Genomic DNA, 21,793 nt, shown 5'->3' with positions numbered 1-21,793 from the left:
TTAATACAAGATGATAAGAATGTATGATGTAGCAAAAACTAGTATCATTTACTGAATGCCAATTATGTGCCAGGCACAGTTCTAGGTTCTTTTCACGTAGAAACTTGTATTCCCATCTCATAACTGGGGGTCAGGAGTAGGAGCTGTGGCATTACTTGGAATTCACAACAGTCTATCTCTAGTTCCAGAGGATCCAATGCTCTCTGGCCTCCTAAGCATCTACATACATATGGTGTGCATAAACTCACATAGATACACACATAAATAAATATACACATGCATATAGACATATACACATGAATACATAGTTTTATAAAAAGGAACAAGACGAATTGAGCGAAAGTATCATAAGCATGACAAAGGACTCCTTGATATACCAAGACTTCTTACAAAATAATAAAGGGCAAATAATTTTAAACTAAAGGAGTTGATAGTTTAAAAATAAAGCCAGGGCAGCTGGGCTGTAGCTCAAGGTTAGAGCTTGCCTAACAAGTACAAGGCTCTAGCACTGAAAAAGACAGTTCAAATAGTAAAACACAAAATGATACTTCAAGACTGAGTTTCTCAGTGTAACCAGCCCTGGCTGACCTGGACTCGCTTTGTAGATAAGACCTGCCTCAAACTCACAGAGCTCCACTGTCTCTGTCTTCCGAGTGCTAGGATTAAATGCGCACATCCAGCATCTTATTTTCTATGTATCAACATCACTAACTTAAAAAGAAAATCAGAGTATACTCAGTGTGGTAGGGCATGCCTTTAATACTAGCACTGGGGAGGCAGAGGCAGGAGGATCTCTGAGTTTGAGGCCAGCCTAGTCTACAAAGCAAGTTCCAGGACAGCCAGGGTTACACAATGAGACCCTGTCTTTTTGTTTGTTTTAAGCATATACCATAACCAAACAAAGTAACCATACTTTTAACATGAACACAGATGAAAATACCCTGCAATTAGCTACACATGAAAACATCCATTGGAAGGTATGAGGCAGCCCCAGCATTCTGGCAGCTGGGGAAGGAGAATGAGTTTGAGGTCACTCTAGCCTATATAAGGTGGTGGTGTTTGATTTATCCCAAGAATGCAAGGAAGGCTTGCCAGTTAACAGTGTACCACAGAAGCAGCAGGAGGACAAATGTTCCAGCACAACTAACAACACAAAAGGCAACTGGCAAAACCCAACAGTCATCAAAGCAACTTACACTACAACTAAGAAGGAACTTCCCCAGCCAGAGGAAAACCCACAGGCAATGATTACACTGAATGGCGGAAAAACTAAATGCCAAGTTCCCCTAAGAGCAGGAACAAAGAGAAGATACATATGTTTGCCATGTCTATTCAATTCTATTATATAAATCAGTGCATAAAAGAGATTAATTAAAAATTAAACACATCCAGATTGGAAAAAATGACAAATGCTTTTATTTGTACATCATATGATCTTGCATCTAGAGCACTCTAAGGAATCTATACAATAACGAACTAGAATAACTAACAAGTTGAGGGCAGTCAGACTACTAGATATACATATACATACATACATACATACATACATATGTGTGTGTATGTATGTATATGTATATATATATATATATATATATATATATATAAAATTTCATTTCAACATATTAGCTATAAGTAATTCAAAATAAAATTTAAAACTGGTTCTTAGTACTGAAAAAGAAAATATTTTAAAAAAAGAAAAATAAAATGTTTTAAGACTATATTAAAAATACATGTGTACATATGAGTGTATGCATGTGTACCATGTGTGTAACAGCACAAGAAGGTCAAAGAGTTATAGAAGGTTGTCAGTCACCATGTGGATGCTGGAAGCCAAACTGGAAGAAAGAGCAGTCAGGTGCTCTGAGCTGCTAAGCCACGTTCCCAGCCCTTAATCCTGTTATCAGAATGACCTGGGACTGGAATGTGGCAGAGGAGTAAAACACTTGCCTAGAATGCTCAATACAAGCTACATTCAACACTACAAATAATAAGGAAAAAAAAAAGAAAGAAATTAAATATACATTTTGTTTTGGTTCAAAACATGGTTTTGCTGTGTAGCCCTGGCTCTCTATGTAGTCTGGGCTAGCCTCAAAATCATAGTAACCTTCCTGCCTCAGCTTCTTTTTTTTTTTTTTTTTTTTTTTTTTTTTTTTTTTTTTAAGATTTATTTATTTATATGTAAGTACACTGTAGCTGTCTTCAGACACTCCAGAAGAGGGAGTCAGATCTCGTTACGGATGGTTGTGAGCCACCATGTGGTTGCTGGGATTTGAACTCCGGACCTCTGGAAGAGCAGTCGGGTGCTCTTACCCACTGAGCCATCTCACCAGCCCCCCTGCCTCAGCTTCTTAAACACTGGGATTACAGGCTTGCACCAGAAAAATGACTTTTAAGGACTTCTATACTGAAAATTACAGAACACTGCCAAGAGAAATGGAAGATTTAAATAACTAGAGAGATTCCAAGTTCACACAGAATTAAGATAGAAAACACTACTTCTGGGGCTGGGATCAGTCGTTAAGAGCACCAGCTGCTCTTCCAGAGAACCCATGTTCAATTCCCAGCACCCAAAAGGCAGCTCACAACTGGCTGCATATATATATATATTTTTTAGACAGGGTCTATCTATGTAGTCCTAGCTGTCCTGTAGCTTGCTATGTATGTAAACCAGGCTAGCCATGAACTCATAGAGATCTACCTACTTCTGCCTCCCAAGCGCTAGAATTAAAGGAGTATACTACCACATCAGGCACAAATTTATCTTAATATTGATAAAGAAATAAAAGGATCCAGAATATCCAAAGCAGATTCAAAACAGAATTGGATAATTGATATAATTTTCTAAACATACCATAAAGCATAATAATAAAATGGTAAGAATAGACACAGATATCAATCCAACCAAATTAAAAGCATAGAAATAAATCTTTCCATTTATAGTAAACCAATATTCAACATAGGTCCCCAGAAAACCCAACAAGGACAATGTTTTCATCAAAGTATTTTAACTACATGGTAACCATATTCACAAATAATGTTAAGCCACACACCCAAAAAATAAATTCAAAATGAACCACAGATTAAAACAAAAGCTGAAACTAAAATCCTTAGAAGAAAAACTGTCACTTTGAGTTAGATGAATTTTTTTAGATATGCCACCAAAAATATAACCCATTAAAATTAATAAATGTCATAAAAATTTTTTAAATGTACATTTCTAGGCCACGGACAGGTGGAAAAATCTTTTTAAGTGCCGTATGTAATAAGGGACTGGTTCAGGATACATAAAGAACTCTTTTTTTTTTTTCCTTTGGTCTTTTTCTATATAGGGTTTTTCTGTGTAGCCCTGGCTGTCCTGGAACTCACTCTGTGGACCAGGATGGTCTCAAACTCAGAAATCCGCCTGCCTCTGCCTCCCAAGTGCTGGGATTAAAGGCGTGCGCCACCACTGCCCGGCCATAAAGAACTCTTACAAGTTAATGAGACAGCAAACATCCCTGTTAGCAAGTGGGCAAGGCCTGGGGTGTGGCTCAGTTATAGAGCACTGAGGTTCAGCCCCAGCACGGGAGGTGGAAAGAAGGCATAAAAGATCAGCACCTCATTTCTCCAGGGATGATGCATACAGATCTGTGAATGGCACATCAGCAGGTGCTTACTATCTGTCACTAGGGAAATGCAAGCCAAAGCTACAGTGAGGTACCACCACACTCACTGGAATGACTGACCAAACAACAAAACAAACAACAAAAATCAGGCAAGTGTGAACCAGGATATGGAGAAACTGAAATCCTCCCTGATGGGAATGTGAACTGACTTGGCCACTTACAGGAAGTTCGGCAGTAACTTAAAAAGTTAAACATAAACTTACTAGCCAGTATTTCCAACTCTAGGCACCAACTCGACAGGAAGATGCGCACTTGTATGGGACTGTTTAATCACAGTAACTGTCTCCTTATCCCTGGTTTCATTTTCCAGAGTTTGAGGTACCTACAATCAAGGTCTGAAAATTCTAAACAGAAAATCCCAGAGATAAATGATATATAACCCTTTAACTTTTATACTATTATCATACATGTTCTACATTATTAAACATTGTTGCTTATCCCACCCCAGGGACTCATGTACCGCAGGATGACCTTGAATTTCTGATCTTTCTGCCTCTACCTCTTGAGTGCGCCACCACGCCTGGTTTATGTGGTACTGAGGATTGAACCCAAGGCTTTATGTAAGCTAGGTGAACAAGGTGCTACCCAATCCAGACCACCAGCTCTGTCAATCTTACGGTGTCTAATTTACAAATTCAACTCTACTGTAAGATATATAAGCAAAGAAAAAAGTATGGAGTTGGACTTGATGGTGCAGGCCTATAATTTAGTTACCTAAAAAGTTGAGGTAGAGCTGGGCGTGGTGGCACACGCCTTTAATCCCAGCACTCGGGAGGCAGAGGCAGGTGGATTTCTGAGTTCGAGGCCAGTCTGGTCTACAGAGTGAGTTCCAGGACAGCCAGGGCTATACAGAGAAACCCTAACCCTGTCTCGAAAAACCAAAAAAAAAAAAAAAAGCTGAGGGAGGAGATCACCAAGCTCAAGGACTGACAGGCTAGAGTGAATTCAAAGCCAACCTGTACAACTTCGTGAGACTCTTGTCTCAAAATAGTAAACAGAAGTCTGGGTGTGGCGCTAAAACACCGGCTCTGTGCTCACAGGATTCCAAGCATCTCCTCAGGGGGCTTGGGAACACACCCTCAGGTCGGGGAGGACTACCGTAGTTCAAAACTGAAAACTCAATCGTTAGTGAAAGTGGAAAAAAGAGATGCAGTTTTTTTTCCATAACATGGGACACTGTCAGCATGAGAAGAGAACTATCAATGTCTGTCACAGGAAGGAGTGGCCCAGGGACACTACACACAGATGCACAAAGCCTAATTAACACCCAACTCCCTTTCCACAGAACACCCAGCAAAGGACATCTACAGAGACGGAAACTACTGATGGTTTGGCCATGGGAACAAAGGCCGATTTCATCACTCTCTTGACCAATGTGAGGGAACTTGGGGGTAACAGAACTGTTCTATAACACTGTGTCACTGTGGTGACAAGGGCACAAGTTTATATATAGCTAAAGGTCACTGCACTGTGCATTCACAATGATTTGTAATAGGAAAATATAGATTAAATGACTGAAGAAAAAGGAAGTAGTTGGTTCGGGTAGCAGTGGATGGGTGTGGCAACGTGATGGTAACCAGTGAAGCTGGTGAGAATGGATGGTGAAAAGGGACTGTGGCTGCATGCTATCTTCTACACTGGCCCATGCTGAAATTATTATAACGAGCTGGGCTTTTATTTTTGTTTGTTTTGAGACAGGGCTTTACCATGTAGTATTGGCTTGCCTGGAGCTCCCTATGTAGACCAGGCTGGTCTTAAACTCATAGAGATCCACCCACCTTTGTACACCCCCCAACCCCAGTGCTGCGATTAAGGGGCATGTGCCACCACACCCAACCTACAACCAGGTTTCCAAAGAAGGACTTTTATAGGTATAAAATAATACATAGAGGTAGGTTTTCTAAATCAAAACCAATTTATCCTGATACATAGATTAGGGGCAGCCAAGTACGTTATTTTAGCTTTCTGGGGATTTTTTTTTTTTGGTTTTGTTTTTTAAATTGTTAATGTGTGTTTGTGGAGGTCAGAGAATAACTCTGTAGATTCCGTTCTAGATTTTGTTTTCTTCTTCGCTTGGGTTCCAGAGATCGAACCCAGACTGGTTGGAAGGCAAGTAACTTCTCCAGCTATCTGACCCAGCTTTTAAAAGAATTAACAAAATTGTACACATTGATTATATATTTCTTCATATTTTTATATTTTCATATATATACATGTGTGTGTGTATAAATATATATATATATAGCCCTGGCTGGCTCTGAACTTGCTATACAGTCAAGAAACTTTAAGCTTCTGCTCCTCTTGCCTTCATCATCCAGACGCCAGGATCACAGGGGTGCACCTCTGTGAAGAGATTACACAGTGCTGAAGGTAGAACCCAGGGCATCATGCTTGCTAGGTCAGCACTTTACCAACTGAGCTACATTTCCAGTAATATATTTATATTTCAAAGGAAGGAAATGCATTGCCTATAAAAATACCTAGATAGCAGAAATATGGAATGTCCAGCACAGAAATGTTTGTCTGCCAGGTTTGCAGGTAACTAAATCAGCAATTCTAACTTTGGGAAAGTGTCATAAACTCCCATGAGAAGCTGATAAAAGCTACATATCCTGCTGTCAAAACCCCTACTACATAGGATGTTACATGATTCCCGGAAACTTGAAGATGGGTCCTCGATAACCTGATGGGATGGTGACTTCTGGTTCATTGCTGTAAAAGGTAGCAGAATCCCTGTTTGTTGGGAAATTCCTGTTTTGTTCCTTGACCTTTGCTCAAGACTATTATTATTAGAATTATTTTATATATGAGTGTTTTGTCTGCAACATGTATCTGTGTCTGTCATTTATGTCTGATATCTTAGGAAGTCTGAAGAGAAGCATCAGCTCTCCTGACACTGGAATTATGGATGGTTGTGAGCTACCACCTAGATGCTGGAGATGGAACCCAGGTCCTCTGCAAGAACCACACACAGACCCTGTCCCTTGACTTTTAACTGATCACCTCAGTTAACACCTGTGTGAAGCTTAGTACAAAAAGTCAGCTATGTTCGGAGCCCTAAAAGACAGATGTGTTCGAAGAGAGAAGCAGCGGCCTGCTCCACAGTATTCTGCTTTACTTTGTGTTCAAGTCACAAGACTGCAGGAACAGCCGGTCAAGGAACCAGACGGCAGCAATGGAGAACTCTGTACAGGCAACCTACTACTCCACCCCTAGCAAAAGTATCGGTGACCTGGAAAGTTGAAAAGCTCAAGAGACCAAAAAATTGGTCTCCTCTTGACTGGCTTTTTAAATTCCTGGGGTATGGACATTCAGAAACACACCACCACCACTAGCAACCTTAGAGAAGGCTACTAGGAAAAAAAAAAGTTCTTCATCCTGCCAATTTTGCCCCACCCAGTTTGAAGCTGTCAACAGTTAACCAGGGGGAGTTTCTCCTGAGAACCAAATTGTTTATTCACAGGCATTTCTGTGACAGAAGTTAACCTCTTCTTTTCTGGAGCCCTCTGCCTCTTCAACTCTTTCCTATAAATTGCTTCACCTAGCTGGGTCCAATCTTGAAAAGGCCATTCCAGTTCCTTGCTACAGCAAAGACAGCATTAAAGTCTGCTATTGTGTTTTTCCCCTCTAAAGGCCTTAAGGTCAGTTAGTAACCACTCCCCAGATTAAGGAACTAAGGCACCCGGTGGGGGTGGGGAGGCTCCCACAGCACTGTTTGCCAACAGTTAACTGAAAGCAATTATCCAATCAGTTAAAGCTCCCCAAGAATTCAACCACATGTGAATGAAAGCTAATGACAGCTAAAGACCACTTACCAGGAAGCCCCATGGAGCTAAAGAACTCACCCAGCTACAACAAAACAAAACAAAAAAACCCAGAACTAAATTAGCCTCTGGCAACTCTGAAAATGCAGCAGCCTATTGCACAACACAAAGACACAACAGTTGTTGAATAGACATAAAAAGACTCAAAAGCTGGGGGGGGGGGGAGGAAGGGGGGAAGGTGAGTATTAGAAGAAGCCTTGCAACAGACTAAGTACAGGTGAAACCAACAATCTTCACAAAGCTCTAACAGCCAGACTTAACCCTGAAGGAGGGGAAGCAAAGAAATCGGTGTTCTTCCCTGCCCTCAGGGGTATTTATCAAAGACCTCATCTACAGAAGAAGCAGGCTCAGAAAGCGCAGGCCTGCAACACTTCAAACCTGGGAATCAAGCTAGGCACTAAGATTCATTACTACAACAATTTTTTTGAGGAGTCTCATCCCCAGTTCAAGACTACAGTTCAAGATTCAGTATGGGATGTTGGGTAAGCTCTGGAGATGGGTGGAGGTGGTTGAGGTTACATAACACTGTGAATGTATGGAATGTCCCAAACTTGTACACATTATTAAAATGTCAAATTCTATGTCTATTTCACCATAATGAAAGTATCAAGAAAATATAACAGGCTTAAAGAGGCAAGAAGCTTGCCCACAGTTGCAAAAGTAATTCTACCCCAGGCTTGTATATGCAGCTTTAGACCTGGACCTCAAAGTCTGGGAGGTCTGTCAGTTTAAGGTACCGGATGCAGGTAAGAAATCATATTGGACGTATCGGATGGCACGGAGGAAGCAATGAAGAATGTGGGACTGAGAAGAGCTGGGTGCCCCGCTTCCCAATCTGGGAAACAATGACAGCAAATGGTCCAGGGATCAAAGCAGGTTAGGAGGTAGTAGCCCCTACCATTCATCTGTGGCCAGATGGCCCTGTTCATCCTGGGTCCTTCCCACCTTCCTGCCAGTGCCAGAGATCAAAACTCAACTTTCACCAACATTCCGCAACTGGCTTCTTTAATTCCAAGATCAAAGGAGACCTTTTGTCCAAGTTGTAAAATAGAGACCAAGAAGCAACTGAATACTATCTCCTCTGCATTTCCTGTGGGCTGAGGGCCTCCTTTAAAAGGGACTTCTCAGAGAAACACATTAACCAAGGCTTGGTACAGGCACTCAGTTCTCAGGATACAGTTGTTCCTGCAGAATGTACGCTAGGTGAGGCAACTCAAGGAGCCAGCCAGAAAATATGCCCAACATAAACTCCCTGGAGGGAACAAAGGATGGTGACAGGTAAAAACAAACCCAACTGCACAATACATTAGCAAAGCAGCTTTGATGTACGTATCAGCTGCAGAACTTTCCACTTGGAATTTAGAAATCATGAAGTCCAAATCCCCTTGTTTGTTTGTGGCAAGGTTCTCTGTGTAGCCCTGTCTTGGAACTCATTCTGTAGACCAGGCTGGCCTCTAACTCAAGAGATCTGCCTGCCTCTGCCTCTCAACCCCAAGTGATGAGATTAAGGACTCGGACCACTGTCGCCTAGTTTTTGTTCTGGCAGATCTTGCCCCACCCCCATTGCTCTCTCTGCCCAGCTGGCCTGGAACTCCCTATGTAGACCAAGCTGGCAGAACTCCCAGAGATGCACCTGCCTCTGCCTCCTTGAGAGCTGGGATTGAAGGTGTGTGCTACCACCACCAGCTTAAGTTCAAATCTTAGTGTCACATATGACATGTATACAGAAGAAGGCCAAATTCATTTGCCAGGCCATACATGAAATCTATGACTACTGGAAGGAGCCAAGCTGCTGCCTCCTACACCAGTGCTTCTCCACAAGCTGATGATGCTCTGAAAGCCCAAAGGAGTTAGAAGCTGCTACAGCATCAAACTAGAGGCAGAGGACCTTCCTGCCTCCTGCTCCAATGAACCCTGGTGTCAGTCAGTCAGTCCATTATTCTGCCCTATGTGGGATAAAACCCTTCAAAATACGGTAAACTGACCCAGAAACTCTACTCCTAGACATGTATCCTAGAATACTGAAAACATGTTTATGTAAAAATGTACACACAGCTCACAGCAGTACTATTCCAAACAGCAAATACATGGACAGTCCCAAGCAGCTGATAAGGGATGAAGAAGTGTGGTCTAGCCACACAAGAATTGTTTAGCCATTTAAAAAGGAAAATGAAGTACTAGGAGTGCTACAACATGGATGAATTTCCAAAGTCTCATGGGACACACAGGGTATTTTATCACATGTGGCATGTCTACCTATAGAAACAATCAGAGGAGCACAAAAATGGAGCACGACTGTGAGAAAGTGATCCTCATCAGCCAATCAGAAATTGTTATCCAACTCCCTTCAAGCTATTGTTTCTTGGACAGAGTGATTTGTTGTTAAATATAAAACTGATGCTGGTTTCTATAGTTAAGATGGTTTGCCTCTCAAGATGGAAAGACATGTGATTTAAACTTATTCTTGTTTCCACTAGTGTTAAAAATATATGTGATTTTATTGACGAAGGCTTATTAAATAGGTCTAGTAACAATGAAGCATGCAGGGTGTGACTTTCACCTGCAATCTTTAAATGATTTGAGAACTCTGGAGAATATTTAGACTGTATTCAAAATATTCCTAATAACTGCATTTGTTCATATCTCTTGTGTCTGCCAAATTAAAGACGAATATTTTATAATAAACTTTTTACTAGACACACACAAAAAACAACCCCCACACACTGTAAGTTCTCTTTCTATGAACTGAGAAAAGGTAACTCCTCAGAGACACAGAAAAGCAGTGGCTACCAGAGGCTTGAGGGAGCGAAGCCTGGGAACGGCCAGGAGTGATTCTCAGGTCAGTAGGCTGATGAGAATGTTCTGGAATTAAACAGTGATCCTCTAAACACACCCAAAGCCACTCAGCTGTGTGCGTAAGAGAGCTCAGTGTTACAAGTCCTCACTGCTCCTGCAGAGGATCTGGGTTTGCGTCCCTGCACCCAGAAGGTGGCTCTCAACCCTCCGTGACTCCGGTTCTGATGACCTCTGGTTTCCTCAGGCACCGGCATGCACACAGTACACATATATGCATGCAGGCAAACACACATAAAATGTAAAAAGATATTTTATTAAGAAGGTGCAATTTTGTGGTATATGAATCATATTCATAGAGATAAAACCATAATAGAAGCTGATAGTGTGAGGAGATGATATAAGGGAAGTGGAGTATTATATGCCCATGAATGTACTCAATGGGCATTTCCCAAGTTCCATTAAAATACTGCCAAGAGTAGTTTTCTGTAATAAGATATGATGAGTCTGCTTCTCAACTCTGCCCAGCCAGATGAATTCTATGCTGTAACTTTATACAGTGCAGAATCCAGGGCAGAAGGCAAACTCCTGGCTTCCTTTTCCTATGGCCAGAGAAGTTGTACTCTGAAGATTCAGGAAACACTAACTGTGTGCTTAGTAGACCTGGGTAGCATTTGCACAACTCTTAGAGCCATTCATGAATGTAAGCGAGGGAGGGAAAAGCCCTTGCACTGCATACCCACAACTCTAACTTTCAAAGGAAAACAGCCTCCCCACATCACCAGCCTTTTCACACGGCCACCAAGTCCACTAGCTCAGTTCCTTTCTGTATGACTTGCCTCAGAAGTGGATCCACTCCAAATTAGATCTATATGCCCCACCCAAAATGGTTATGAAATAGCTTACATGTATGAGGGGGTGGGAACAGTACTCACTTCTGTGTAGTAATGTGCTTGGCACAAACTAAATTCATACCTACTTGTGACTCCACATACACCTCTGTACAAACTTGCTTCTGTGCCTTTTCACTGAACACGCAGTTTCTTGAGTGCCTTTTAAACTGGGCTCAGTATATAGCACATTCTCCATTCATGCTATCTATCTATCTACCTACCTACCTACCTACCTAAATTTCTCTACATAGTCCTAGCTCTCTGAACTATCTAGACCAGGCTAGCCTTGAACTCACAGAGATCCCTCAGCCTCCCAGGTGCCACATTCTCTATTTATTGAATTGAGTTAAATTGGTTTCCATGGGGCTGGAGAGATGGCTCAGTGGTTAAGAGCACTGACTGCTCTTCCAAAAGTCCTGAGTTCAATTCCCAGCAACCACATGGTGGCTCACAATCATCTGCAACGTGATCTGACGCCCTCTTCTGGTGTGTCTGAAGACAACTACAGTGTACCCATACACATAAACAAAAAATCTTTTTAAAAAACTGGTTTCTGCCGGGCGTGGTGGTGCACGCCTTTAATCCCAGCACTCAAGAGGCAGAGGCAGGTGGATTTCTGAGTTCGAGGCCAGCCTGGTCTACAAAGTGAGTTCCAGGACAGCCAGGGCTATAAAGAGAAACCCTGTCTCGAAAAACAAAAAAACAAAACAAAACAAAAAAAATTGGTTTCTATGGTCTATCTGCACATTAAGAACAAGCTGGCTCCCCTGATATGTTGTCCCAGTAGGGTAGGAGGAAGTGAAGCCAACCTAATAGAAAAATCTATTTCAAAATCCAGTACACAGATTGCTAACCGTGAGCTACACCATGCACCAATCACAAGCACACTTACTTCTAGCAAGTGCGGTTCTTATTTGTCTCTGGTTTCGTCCCTGATTGCTGTTTGCTACGCTACCCTTCCCCATGGTTCCGGTGTTAAAAGTCTTCTATAGATTCCTTAAACATGTCATTCAGCCATCACACTTGCCATTTTCTTTGCCTGGGACATTCTTTGCAAAGCTGGTTTGTTTGTTTGTGTTTTGTCTGTCAGTCCGTCCCAGCTATGATGCCCAGTTACTGCCAATCACCATCCCGTCACCTTGCTACCCTCACAGCATTTAGCAGCACCAGGCAGGTTTCCTGGAATGAGAGTGGGCCCACGAGGGTGGGACCATGACCCTCTGACAGTCATATACCTAGTTCCTGGCAGTCACTGGACATTCAAATATTTGCTGAATGAAGAAACGTACACCAGAAATACATATTGCTAACTTATAAACTCTTAAAAGCTCTGTACAGGGCAGGAATTTCCCTGTGCAGTGCTATAAATGCCACCTTACTAAACTCTCTATGAACAAGAAAGGGTGTGACTTCCTGGCTTCACATTCGCCTTATTCTGAATGTGATAAAGGAGAAAAAGGATTTCAACATCCCACTTTAGGGATTTACCCCTCTTCATGATTCATACTGAAGTCTGTGGCCACAGAAACCAGGGAAAGCTTTGAATCTGCTTTTCCCCTAAACAGAGCCAAATATCGAACTTAGGCTCCTGGGTACGCTCAAGCAAGTGCTCCACAAAAGGGGTTACAATCCGCAAAACCTTGAACATTTTTACCTGATTTCTGGGGTTATAAACAAGGAACCTAATTTAAAAAAAAAAAAAAAAAAGTCAGCCGTCTGCTAACAGGACAGACTCCTTTCATGAATTAACCTGGCCCTGTTTAGAGAAAACCAACATCAAATAACTTAAGCAAGAATTTTCCTTCAGTAGAGTCAAATGTCACAAGCTTTTTCTCTGAGTCTTTCTTGTCATTCACTACCACGATGGAATTAATTTTATCTTCTGAGGCAGCAATGTACAAGACCACCCAGGAAAATTCACTTTCGACTTTTGTTCTCATTTCTTGGCAAACAGAATTTGAGGTGAACTTCTCTTAGAAAATCTGACCTTCAAAAACTTAATTCTGTGGTTGATAAACAGAAGTCAGCTAGTGACTCATCCTTCAGGCACAGGTATATTACCTCCACTCTCATCCACAAAGAGACTTAATTCTAGTCAGCTTCATGATAGTGACCCTTTATCTGTAAGGAGCTGTGTGGAGTGGGAGGGGGATACAGACAGGCAGGGCCAGAGGTGTTTTTAAACGGTAACCCAGGGACCACCTCCATTATAAACACAGGACTGTTTGTGAGACTATAGATTCCTGAGCATGGCCTAAGGTATTGCAATCTTTGGGAGTGATGCTCAGGAAACTATTTAAACATGCCTCCCCACCAACAACCCAAGATCCCCGTGCACAGTGGGGTTTAAGAACCAATCGGATAAAAGCACTTTAGGAGAGACAGATTTTGACAGAAAAGGCAGGAGAAGGGCAGGGCCTGGGGATGGGATGATGGGCATGGGATGCCCTGGTACAGCAGCAATCAAGCGGGATGCGCTATGGGAACCGCTGAGGGTGCAGGTAAGGACAAGGCTCGGGCTGGTGCGAGCAAGGTGGCACCCGCAGACTGGTTAGGCTGATGGGTATGTGGAGAGCTGGGTATGAACGTGAGGAGGAGGAGCGAAGGCAGAAATAACGGGGGCCTCTCGGGAGGAGACAAAGCCTGGAGGGGAAGAAATGGGAAATAGGGGTGACAAGGGGCGGGAACGAAAGCTGAAATGAGAACCGTGAAGGCATGAGCCGAAGTCTTCCTTCCAAGCGGCACCTCCCCTAAAACTCCAGGCCCTGACAAGCCTAGATGCCATGCCAAGGCTAGAGAAAGGGACTTTGTAGAGGCCGACCCAGTCAAGGGTAACCCGAGCAGGGGTTCTGGAGGAGGCTGGGAACCAGGCATGGGGCGCTGGAAGGTCCTGGGCTATCCAGGGGGGCCCTGCTCCAGCTCCGGTTCCCGGAGTCTCCTTCACTCACCATCGCCGCCGCCATCTTGGATCCACGTGTCGGCGTGATGACGTCAGCGGAAGTGGTGCTTCTGTGGTTACGGAGTGTAGCTCCACTAAGGGGACTCCTGGCTTCAGATTCTTCTGTAGTCGCAGTAGTGAGGAGGTAAAAGAAGCTTAATTTCTCCTTGGCAGATTGGCCTTGGCAGTGAGGTCTCTGACTAGGTGAAGAGAACGTACGGTGTAACTATTGGAGCCATATTGACTTCTGGCAGACCCGCTCCTCCGCCTACTCCTTTTGCATTGTGGGTAATGGGGGTGTGTGGAAATAGGCGCGCTCCCTGGATGCTTTCTTTAGTATTGGCAGAAAGAGTCGTTGCCAGGGTTACCCGGGACCTTAATTGTGAAACGGAAAGCATGGTAAACCCTCTCTGACAGCTTCTGATTTAGAGTAATTTGTAATTATATGTTTAAATATTTATTTGACTATAATATAGTCTTACTAATCGGCCGTAATAACTATGAAGGTAGGACTCTGTCTTTCCCTTACACTGCGTTTTTGTCGTCAGTGAAATGGGGCAGAGATTTCTAGATTTTTTTTTTTTTTTTTTTTTTTTGGTTTTCCGAGACAGGCTGGCCTCGAACTCAGAAATCCGCCTGCCTCTGCCTCCCGAGTGCTGGGATTAAAGGCGTGCGCCACCACGCCCAGCTCTAGATTATTTTTATAATTGGCTTATGTTAAGTATCCACTGACACAATCATATAAAGTATTCAATAAATAATTGTCATTATATAACGTATGTACATTCCTTCACACATATGGTAGGTGTCCCAAACAATATGCTTTGTTAAATGAGTGAATGAAAAGCAGAACACTTAGTGAAAGGAGACATTTTTCAATGTGGACTTCTCCATTCTAACTGGCTTAATGTATGACTTGAAGCAAGTCACTTAACCATCTTAAACTTAACTTTCCAGTATTGACTTAAAAGGGTCTGGGGAGGACTCAAAGGATCATAATGGAGAAAGACTGTTTGGTTCATATATACCACTGTAAAGTGTACAAAGAGCCAGTGCGGTCTTCTTAGATGGATCCAAAAAGCTGTTAAGAGAGTAGTAATGAGTTCTGAGGATATAGTTAATTTAGCAGATAGCCTGCCTAATCTTTAGCACTGGGACTTGTAATCCCCAAACTCAGAAGGTCCAGCAAGAAGAGTTCATGGTTATCCTGGGACATGTGAGACCTTGCCTCAGTCATCATCGTTACTATCATCTTTATCATTATCCGTGTTCAGTGGCTCACACTGGTAATTTTTGCGCTCAGGATGCTGAGGAAGGAAGGCATGGTGAGTTCAAGACCATCCTGAGCCATAAAGAGAGCCACGGGCTAAACAGAAAACTCAGCATTGCTTAAGTACTGTGCCAAAACTGGTCTTAAGATTTTTAGTTATCTCTTCTGCACCTTGGCAAGGAACAGCTGAGCTCTGACCACCACTGTGGTCAGTACTGATTACTACCGTGGTGGATTTTTTTCTGCATAAATGTCTACTAACAAGCCTCTCCTTCTTGCATGTTATGAGCATACTGGTTCTCCTGTCAAAAGGTGAATTTTTTTCTCTTGTTGAATGCTGGGGTTAAGTTACTTGCTTTGACCAAATAGAGTGAATTATAAGTGTCTTCCACTTCTGTGTCTAGGCTGTAAGAGGCTTGAAGCTTCTCCTTCCTCCCAAGGATATAAATATGGCTGGGTGTCCTGCTGCATAGACAGGTCTATGTCATTCCTCACAGAGTTCTAGAAACCCCACCTGACAGTTACACATATAAAGGAAATAAGTTTGTGCAGTTCAAACCTAGCAAGCTACTAACTAAATATAGAACATGTGAATATCCTTATTGATATTTGGAACAAAAGAACTACTTGGTTGAGCCTAGTTGATTTAGTATTGGGTTGGATTGTTATGAGTGCTGAAAAACAAACCCATAAATGCCTGGGACCAACACACCATCCCAAAGAGCAGATATATTCCCAAGAGGCACAGAGCTAGAGAAGCAGGATGGATTTACTAGATAGTCTTGTAGTAATTCTGAATTGCAGACTTGTGGCCAGTTCTACTGCAACTTAAGTCCTGGAAGTTTCTTACCACTATGTCTGGTTAAAGAGTAATACTGATGGGGCTGGAGACATGACTCAGCAGTTAAGACCATTGGAAGATCCTCTTCTAGAATATCAGAGTTTGAGTCCCAGCATCAACATGGCTGCGCACAACAGTCTGTAACTCCAATTTCCAGGGGGTTTGATGCCCTCTTATGGCCTCTGTAGGGACCAGGTATGTGAATGATGCGTAGCCATATATACAGCAAAATACCCCTACACATAATATAAAAGAAGATATTTATATTGATAAGGAAATATATATATTTGAGACAGGGTTTTGCTGTGTAACCCTGGCTGTCTTGGAATTCACTCTGTAGACCAGGCTAGCCTCAAATTCAGAGATCCACCTGCCTTTGCCTCCTAAGTGCTGGGATTAAAGATGTGTGCCACCACTGCCCAGCTCCAAGATGGTCATTTTTAAAAAAATTTATTATGTACAGTATTCTGCCTGCATGTCAGAAGAGGGTGCTGAGATCATGTTACAGATGGTTGTGAGCCACCATGTGGTTGCTGGGAATTGAACTCAGGACCTTGGAAGAGCAGTCAGTGTGTTCAACCTCTGAGCCATCTCTCCATCCCAAAGATTGTCATTTTTAAATGTTGTTACATATATTTATTTACTTAGTGTGTGTGTAGGGGGGTGTTGAGTGTGTACATATGATCATATGCCTTGTTGCACATACAGACTTTGTAGGAGTTGATCCTCTTCTTCTACAGTGTGGGCCCCAGGGTTTGAACTCAAATCTTGAGGCTTGGCTGTATGCATCTTTACTCACTGAGCCATCTTGTCAGCTCAGTATCATAGATTACCCTTCACAGCAGGTAGCATCTATTGCTGTTACACTATAACCAGCACAAAAATATATGATTGTTTTAAAACTTTCCTCCTGTTGCATACAGTTGCTCAAGCCCCTGATGAGCCATGACAGGCCTTCATTATTTCAGTTTCATCTTTTATTGCGTTCTATGCTAAAGTCGTTCCTCCATTTCACAATCTCCATTTCAGCTTCCCTAGTTCTGGGATCACAGGCATGCACTGCCACACCCAGCATTCTCCTATATATTTCTCATGAATGTGAACAAGTTCTAAGTCTATGTTGATATTAGAACACTATCTGGAAAGGGTATGACATCAAGCAAGTTATCATTGTGAGTATCTGAAGCTTATTCAGTGAGGAAACTATAGACCCATCCCTTAGACCAGTGGCTCTCAACCTTCCTGATGCCACATCCCTTTAATACAGTTCCTGGTGTTATGGTGACCCCCAATCATAAAGTTACTTTTGTTGCTACTTTACAACTGTAATTTTGCTACTGTTATGAATCCTAATGTAAATATCTGTGTTTTCTGATGGTTGCAGGCAGCCCCTGTGAAAGGGTCATTTGACCCCACAAAGGAGTCATGACCCTTGTTACATATATTTATTTACTTAGTGTGTGTGTAGGCGGGTGTTGAATGTGTACAGCAATAGATGCTACCTGCTGTTTTCTAGGGAGCTGCACGCACTAAAGGGGGCTACCCGCTCCCAAAGGGGTGATTGTGTGGTAAGTTCACCATTCTGGGAACAATAACAGCTGAGGCTTTTGCAGTTTAAAATATACATGCAACACACACACCCCAGGCACAGTAATGCACATCATGGCAGAAGAAAGCCCAGCCCACTCTAAGAGAAAGGAGCCCTGGCTTTGGAGGTAAAAGGCAGGAGAGAGACAGATCAGGCTGTTAGGGTGGGCAGTTCTCTAAAGTCTACTCAGAGATTTAGGCTTTAGCCAGCTTTACCATTCTTCTGGCTCATTCATCTTCCTCCAGGTCTAGTATGGTAGCTAAAGAAAACGATTATAGGCAGAAGGAGAGATATAAAAAATAAGGGACAAAGAGCCCATACCAGTTGACTTATAAAAAGGTTCCTTAGGGTTTAGCATGTTCCCTGCAGTTCCCACTCACAGCTCACACCACCTGTAACTGCAGTTCCAGGGGACCTGCTACCCTCTACTGGCCTCTATGGGTACTGTACACATGCCACACAAGCACACACATAAACACACACACACACACACACACACAAATCTCTTTTTTTGAGGCAGGATTTCTCTGTATAGCCCTGGCTGTCCTGGAACTCACTTTGTAGACCAGGCTGGCCTCGAACTCAGAAATCCGCCTGCCTCTGCCTCTGCCTCTGCCTCTGCCTCTGCCTCTGCCTCTGCCTCTGCCTCTGCCTCTGCCTCTGCCTCTGCCTCTGCCTCTGCCTCTGCCTCTGCCTCTGCCTCTGCCTCTGCCTCTGCCTCTGCCTCTGCCTCTGCCTCCCAAGTGCTGGGATTAAAAGCATGCACCACCACTGCCCAGCTAGTCTTTTCTTTTTTTAAATATATATATTTGAAAATGTGGTCAGATGTGGTGCCATATGCCCTAATTTCAGCATCTGGGAGACAGAGGCAGGTGGAGCTCAGTAAGTTTGAGGCCATCCTCATCTACAGTTCTGGTCCCAGTGGATTCTGGACTAGCCAGAGAGACCTTGTCTAAAAAAAAAATAATGATAATAATAATAACTTTTGAGATTACAACATAATTACATTTCTCCCTTCCCTTTCCTTCTTCCAACCCCTCCCATGTATCCTTCTTGCTCTCAATCAAATTTGTGGCCTCATAATGTTGCTCCGTCCACATAATGTTGCTTGCATGTGTATGTTCTCAGGGCTGACTGTTTGGTGTTGGATAGCCAACTGGTGTTCTCTCCCCTGTGAAGACCGTGTCTCCCTCTCCTAGCCTTCCTTAGCTGCCTTTACTTATTTTTCTAGGGTTAAAATTAAATCTTTAAAAAGGAAAACAAAAGGAGGGGTGGTGCTGGAGAGACAGCCTAGTCATTAAGAACATATGCTGCTCTTTCAGATGGCCCAAGTTTGATTCCCAGCGTGAGTGCCAGGCCCACAACTGCCTACAACTCCAGTTAAGGGGATCCAATGGCTGTAATGTGTACAGGCACCCAAATTCCCATGCAGAAACACACACAGACGCAGACGCAGACACATACACATGTGATCAAAAATAAATCTTCAAAAGTAATAAAAAGGAAAAAAAAAGACTGGTGAAGCCAGACAGAGTGGCACATGCTTATGATTTCAAAACTCAAGAAGAAGGGACAAGAAGCTCACTAGATTGGACTCCATGGTGCTTTCCAAATGAGCCAGCTACTTCCTGTCTCCTATCCCGAGGATTGGGGGTGGTGTGGGAGTGGGGTTCCTAAAAACTACTTTATACACTACTACTTAAAATCATTGGCCAGAACTTAATTTCTTGTATTCTGCTTTGAGAGGGAGAATTAGAATGGCCTTCATACTAGATGATCATGTGACCCTGAAAAACAAATGGTTACAGAGACAACTATTGGTCACTGTGACCCCCTCAAGAGGAAGAGAACCCAGAGTGAAAGCTGATAGAGCGCTGTGTCACAGTATATGTGATGGTGCGGACAGACACATGACAAAGTAGAGGAGTTAGGGGGTCTATTCATTCCACATCTCAGGGTAAGATGAAGCAAGAGCATTCCTTGTCCCTGACCTCAGCCCACACAGTTAAATAAGCCACCTGTCCATTCCCTTCCTCCTGCCTCCTTCCAGAGCATGAGTGCTTACTACTTTCCTACAGAAGGGGTAACATGAAATGTGGCTCCACATTTTATGGTTTTTTAATAGATTTAATTTTTTCTTTTGAGACAGGACTTCACTGTGTAGCCAAGAACTCCATACACAGGTAAACCAGACGGGCCTTGAATTTACAAAGATCCACCTGCCTCTACCTCCCAAGTGCTGGGACCTCACCCAGCCTAGATTTAAATTCTTTAACATCAGCACTATGATGTGAATGAGCCCTTTAAAGCTCGTCTCTAAATATAGAGACTAAATGCAACAGTATTTAGAGACCTGACTTTTAAGGGATGATAGAAGCAGGGGTATAGCTCAATTAGTACAGGGCTTTCCTAACAAGCATGAAATCCTGGGTTCAATTCCCAGCATTGCATAAACCTTTTGACATATCCCTGCAATCCTAGCACTCAGGAGGGTCAGAAGTTCAAGGTCATCTTTCAGGAACATAGCAAGTTCCTAGATACCCTGGGTTGTGGGAACTCCTGTCTCAACAAACAAACCAACAAGTGCCCCTATGAATGGATTAACAGTCATTATTGTGAGAACTGGTTCCCAGTGAGAGAATGGCTTTGAGCCCTACCTTACCCATGCATTTCACAAGTGCCCTTCTATTCTCAGCAGGGTGATGCAACAGAAAGACCCTCAGCCTTGGACATCTGTGTGCCTCTCCCCTCCCCGGGGTTTTTGTTTTATGATGTGGAATGCTTCACAAACTTGTGTGCCACCTTGAACAGGGGCCATTCTAATCTCTGTGTTGTTCCAACCCTAGTATGTATGTTGCTGAAGTGAGTGTTCTGTCCCTAGAACTTTTAAGAGATAAATTACTGTTCTGTAAAGTACCCAGCCTCAGTAGTTCTGTTATAGCAATACCACATGGACGGAAGTAAGTTTAAGTATAGAGTACCTAGTGGAAAGAGCAGAGGTCCATTTAACTTTCCATCCTACATTTGGTTTTTCTTCTTAGTAACACCGTGCATGAGTGGTCCATTTGTGAAAGCTAGTGAACCAGTAGTGATATATTATCAACTCAAGATAATGCATTAGCTCAGAGTCTGCTTCCCTCCTCCTCCTCCTCCTCCTCCTCCTCCTCCTCCTCCTCCTCCTCCTCCTCCTCCTCCTTGTCTTCCTTTTTCAGACAAGGTCTTACTATGTAGCTCTGACTGTCCTGAAACTCACTATGTAGACCAGGGTGGTTTCACAGAGTTCCACCTGTCTCTGCCTCCCCAGAGCTGGGATTAAGGGCGTGCATCACTGCCCCTGGCTCTGTCTGGGTCCATTCTTTGTTACATACTTTCAGTTGGTTTTGACAGAGGCTTAATGATAAGTAGTCACCACCATGGTACTGTACAGCATGGTATTGTACAGCACAGTTCACTGCCCTAAAGATTGCCTGTGTTGTATTTATCCATTTCTTGGTCCTTTTTTCTCAGATTCTTAGCAACCATTGGTCTGGTTACTGTCTCCATGGTTTTTATTTTTCATAATGTCATATAACTGAGATCTAGAGTGTGTAGCTTTTACAGACTAGTTCCCTCCAACCCCAGGTTGTGCTAGGGCCCTTGTATGTATCAGGCAAAGGCTCAACCACTGAGATCATCCCTAAAACCGGTTTGCTTTCTTTCTCTCAGGAGCTGCACCTAAGATTCCCCTCTGTTTCCTTCACTTTTGCTAATGTTCCATTGGCCAAAAGCACATGGCTAAGCTCAGCACCAGTAGGGCAAGGACAAGTGCACTTCCCATGTATTACTGAACAGAAACAGAACAAATTTCTATTGCAAGGTTGTAAGTAAGACCCTGGGCTTTGCCTTGAGACTCCAAAGTATGTATTTCAAACAACAAGGCAAGAGAGTGATTAATTAGGTAACAAACCAGGTAAGTTATGATGTGTATGTGTGTGTGTGTAC

The 21,793-nt window shown here is 43.0% G+C and overlaps 1 protein-coding gene across 4 annotated transcripts in view; it reads right to left on the bottom strand.

The window, feature by feature from the left end:
- Positions 1–14,394, bottom strand: part of Tm9sf4 (transmembrane 9 superfamily protein member 4) — a 49,166-nt gene extending 34,772 nt beyond the window's left edge. Inside the window, exon 1 of one of the 4 annotated variants that reach the window (NM_133847.3) lies at positions 14,124–14,394. In NM_133847.3, coding sequence (NP_598608.2) covers positions 14,124–14,138 — 15 coding nt within the window. In that variant the 5' untranslated portion in view covers positions 14,139–14,394. The remainder of the gene's footprint in view (positions 1–14,123) is intronic. The other 3 variants (XM_006500476.3, XM_006500477.2, XM_030252272.1) reach the window with 3 other exon arrangements.
- Positions 14,395–21,793: the final 7,399 nt, after the last annotated feature.

This window comes from Mus musculus, chromosome 2 (assembly GCF_000001635.26).
Source record: "Mus musculus strain C57BL/6J chromosome 2, GRCm38.p6 C57BL/6J".
Classification (NCBI taxonomy): Eukaryota; Metazoa; Chordata; class Mammalia; order Rodentia; family Muridae; genus Mus; species Mus musculus.
The sequence above is the reverse complement of the archived record's forward strand: the minus strand, read 5'-3'. Positions and strand labels throughout refer to the sequence as shown.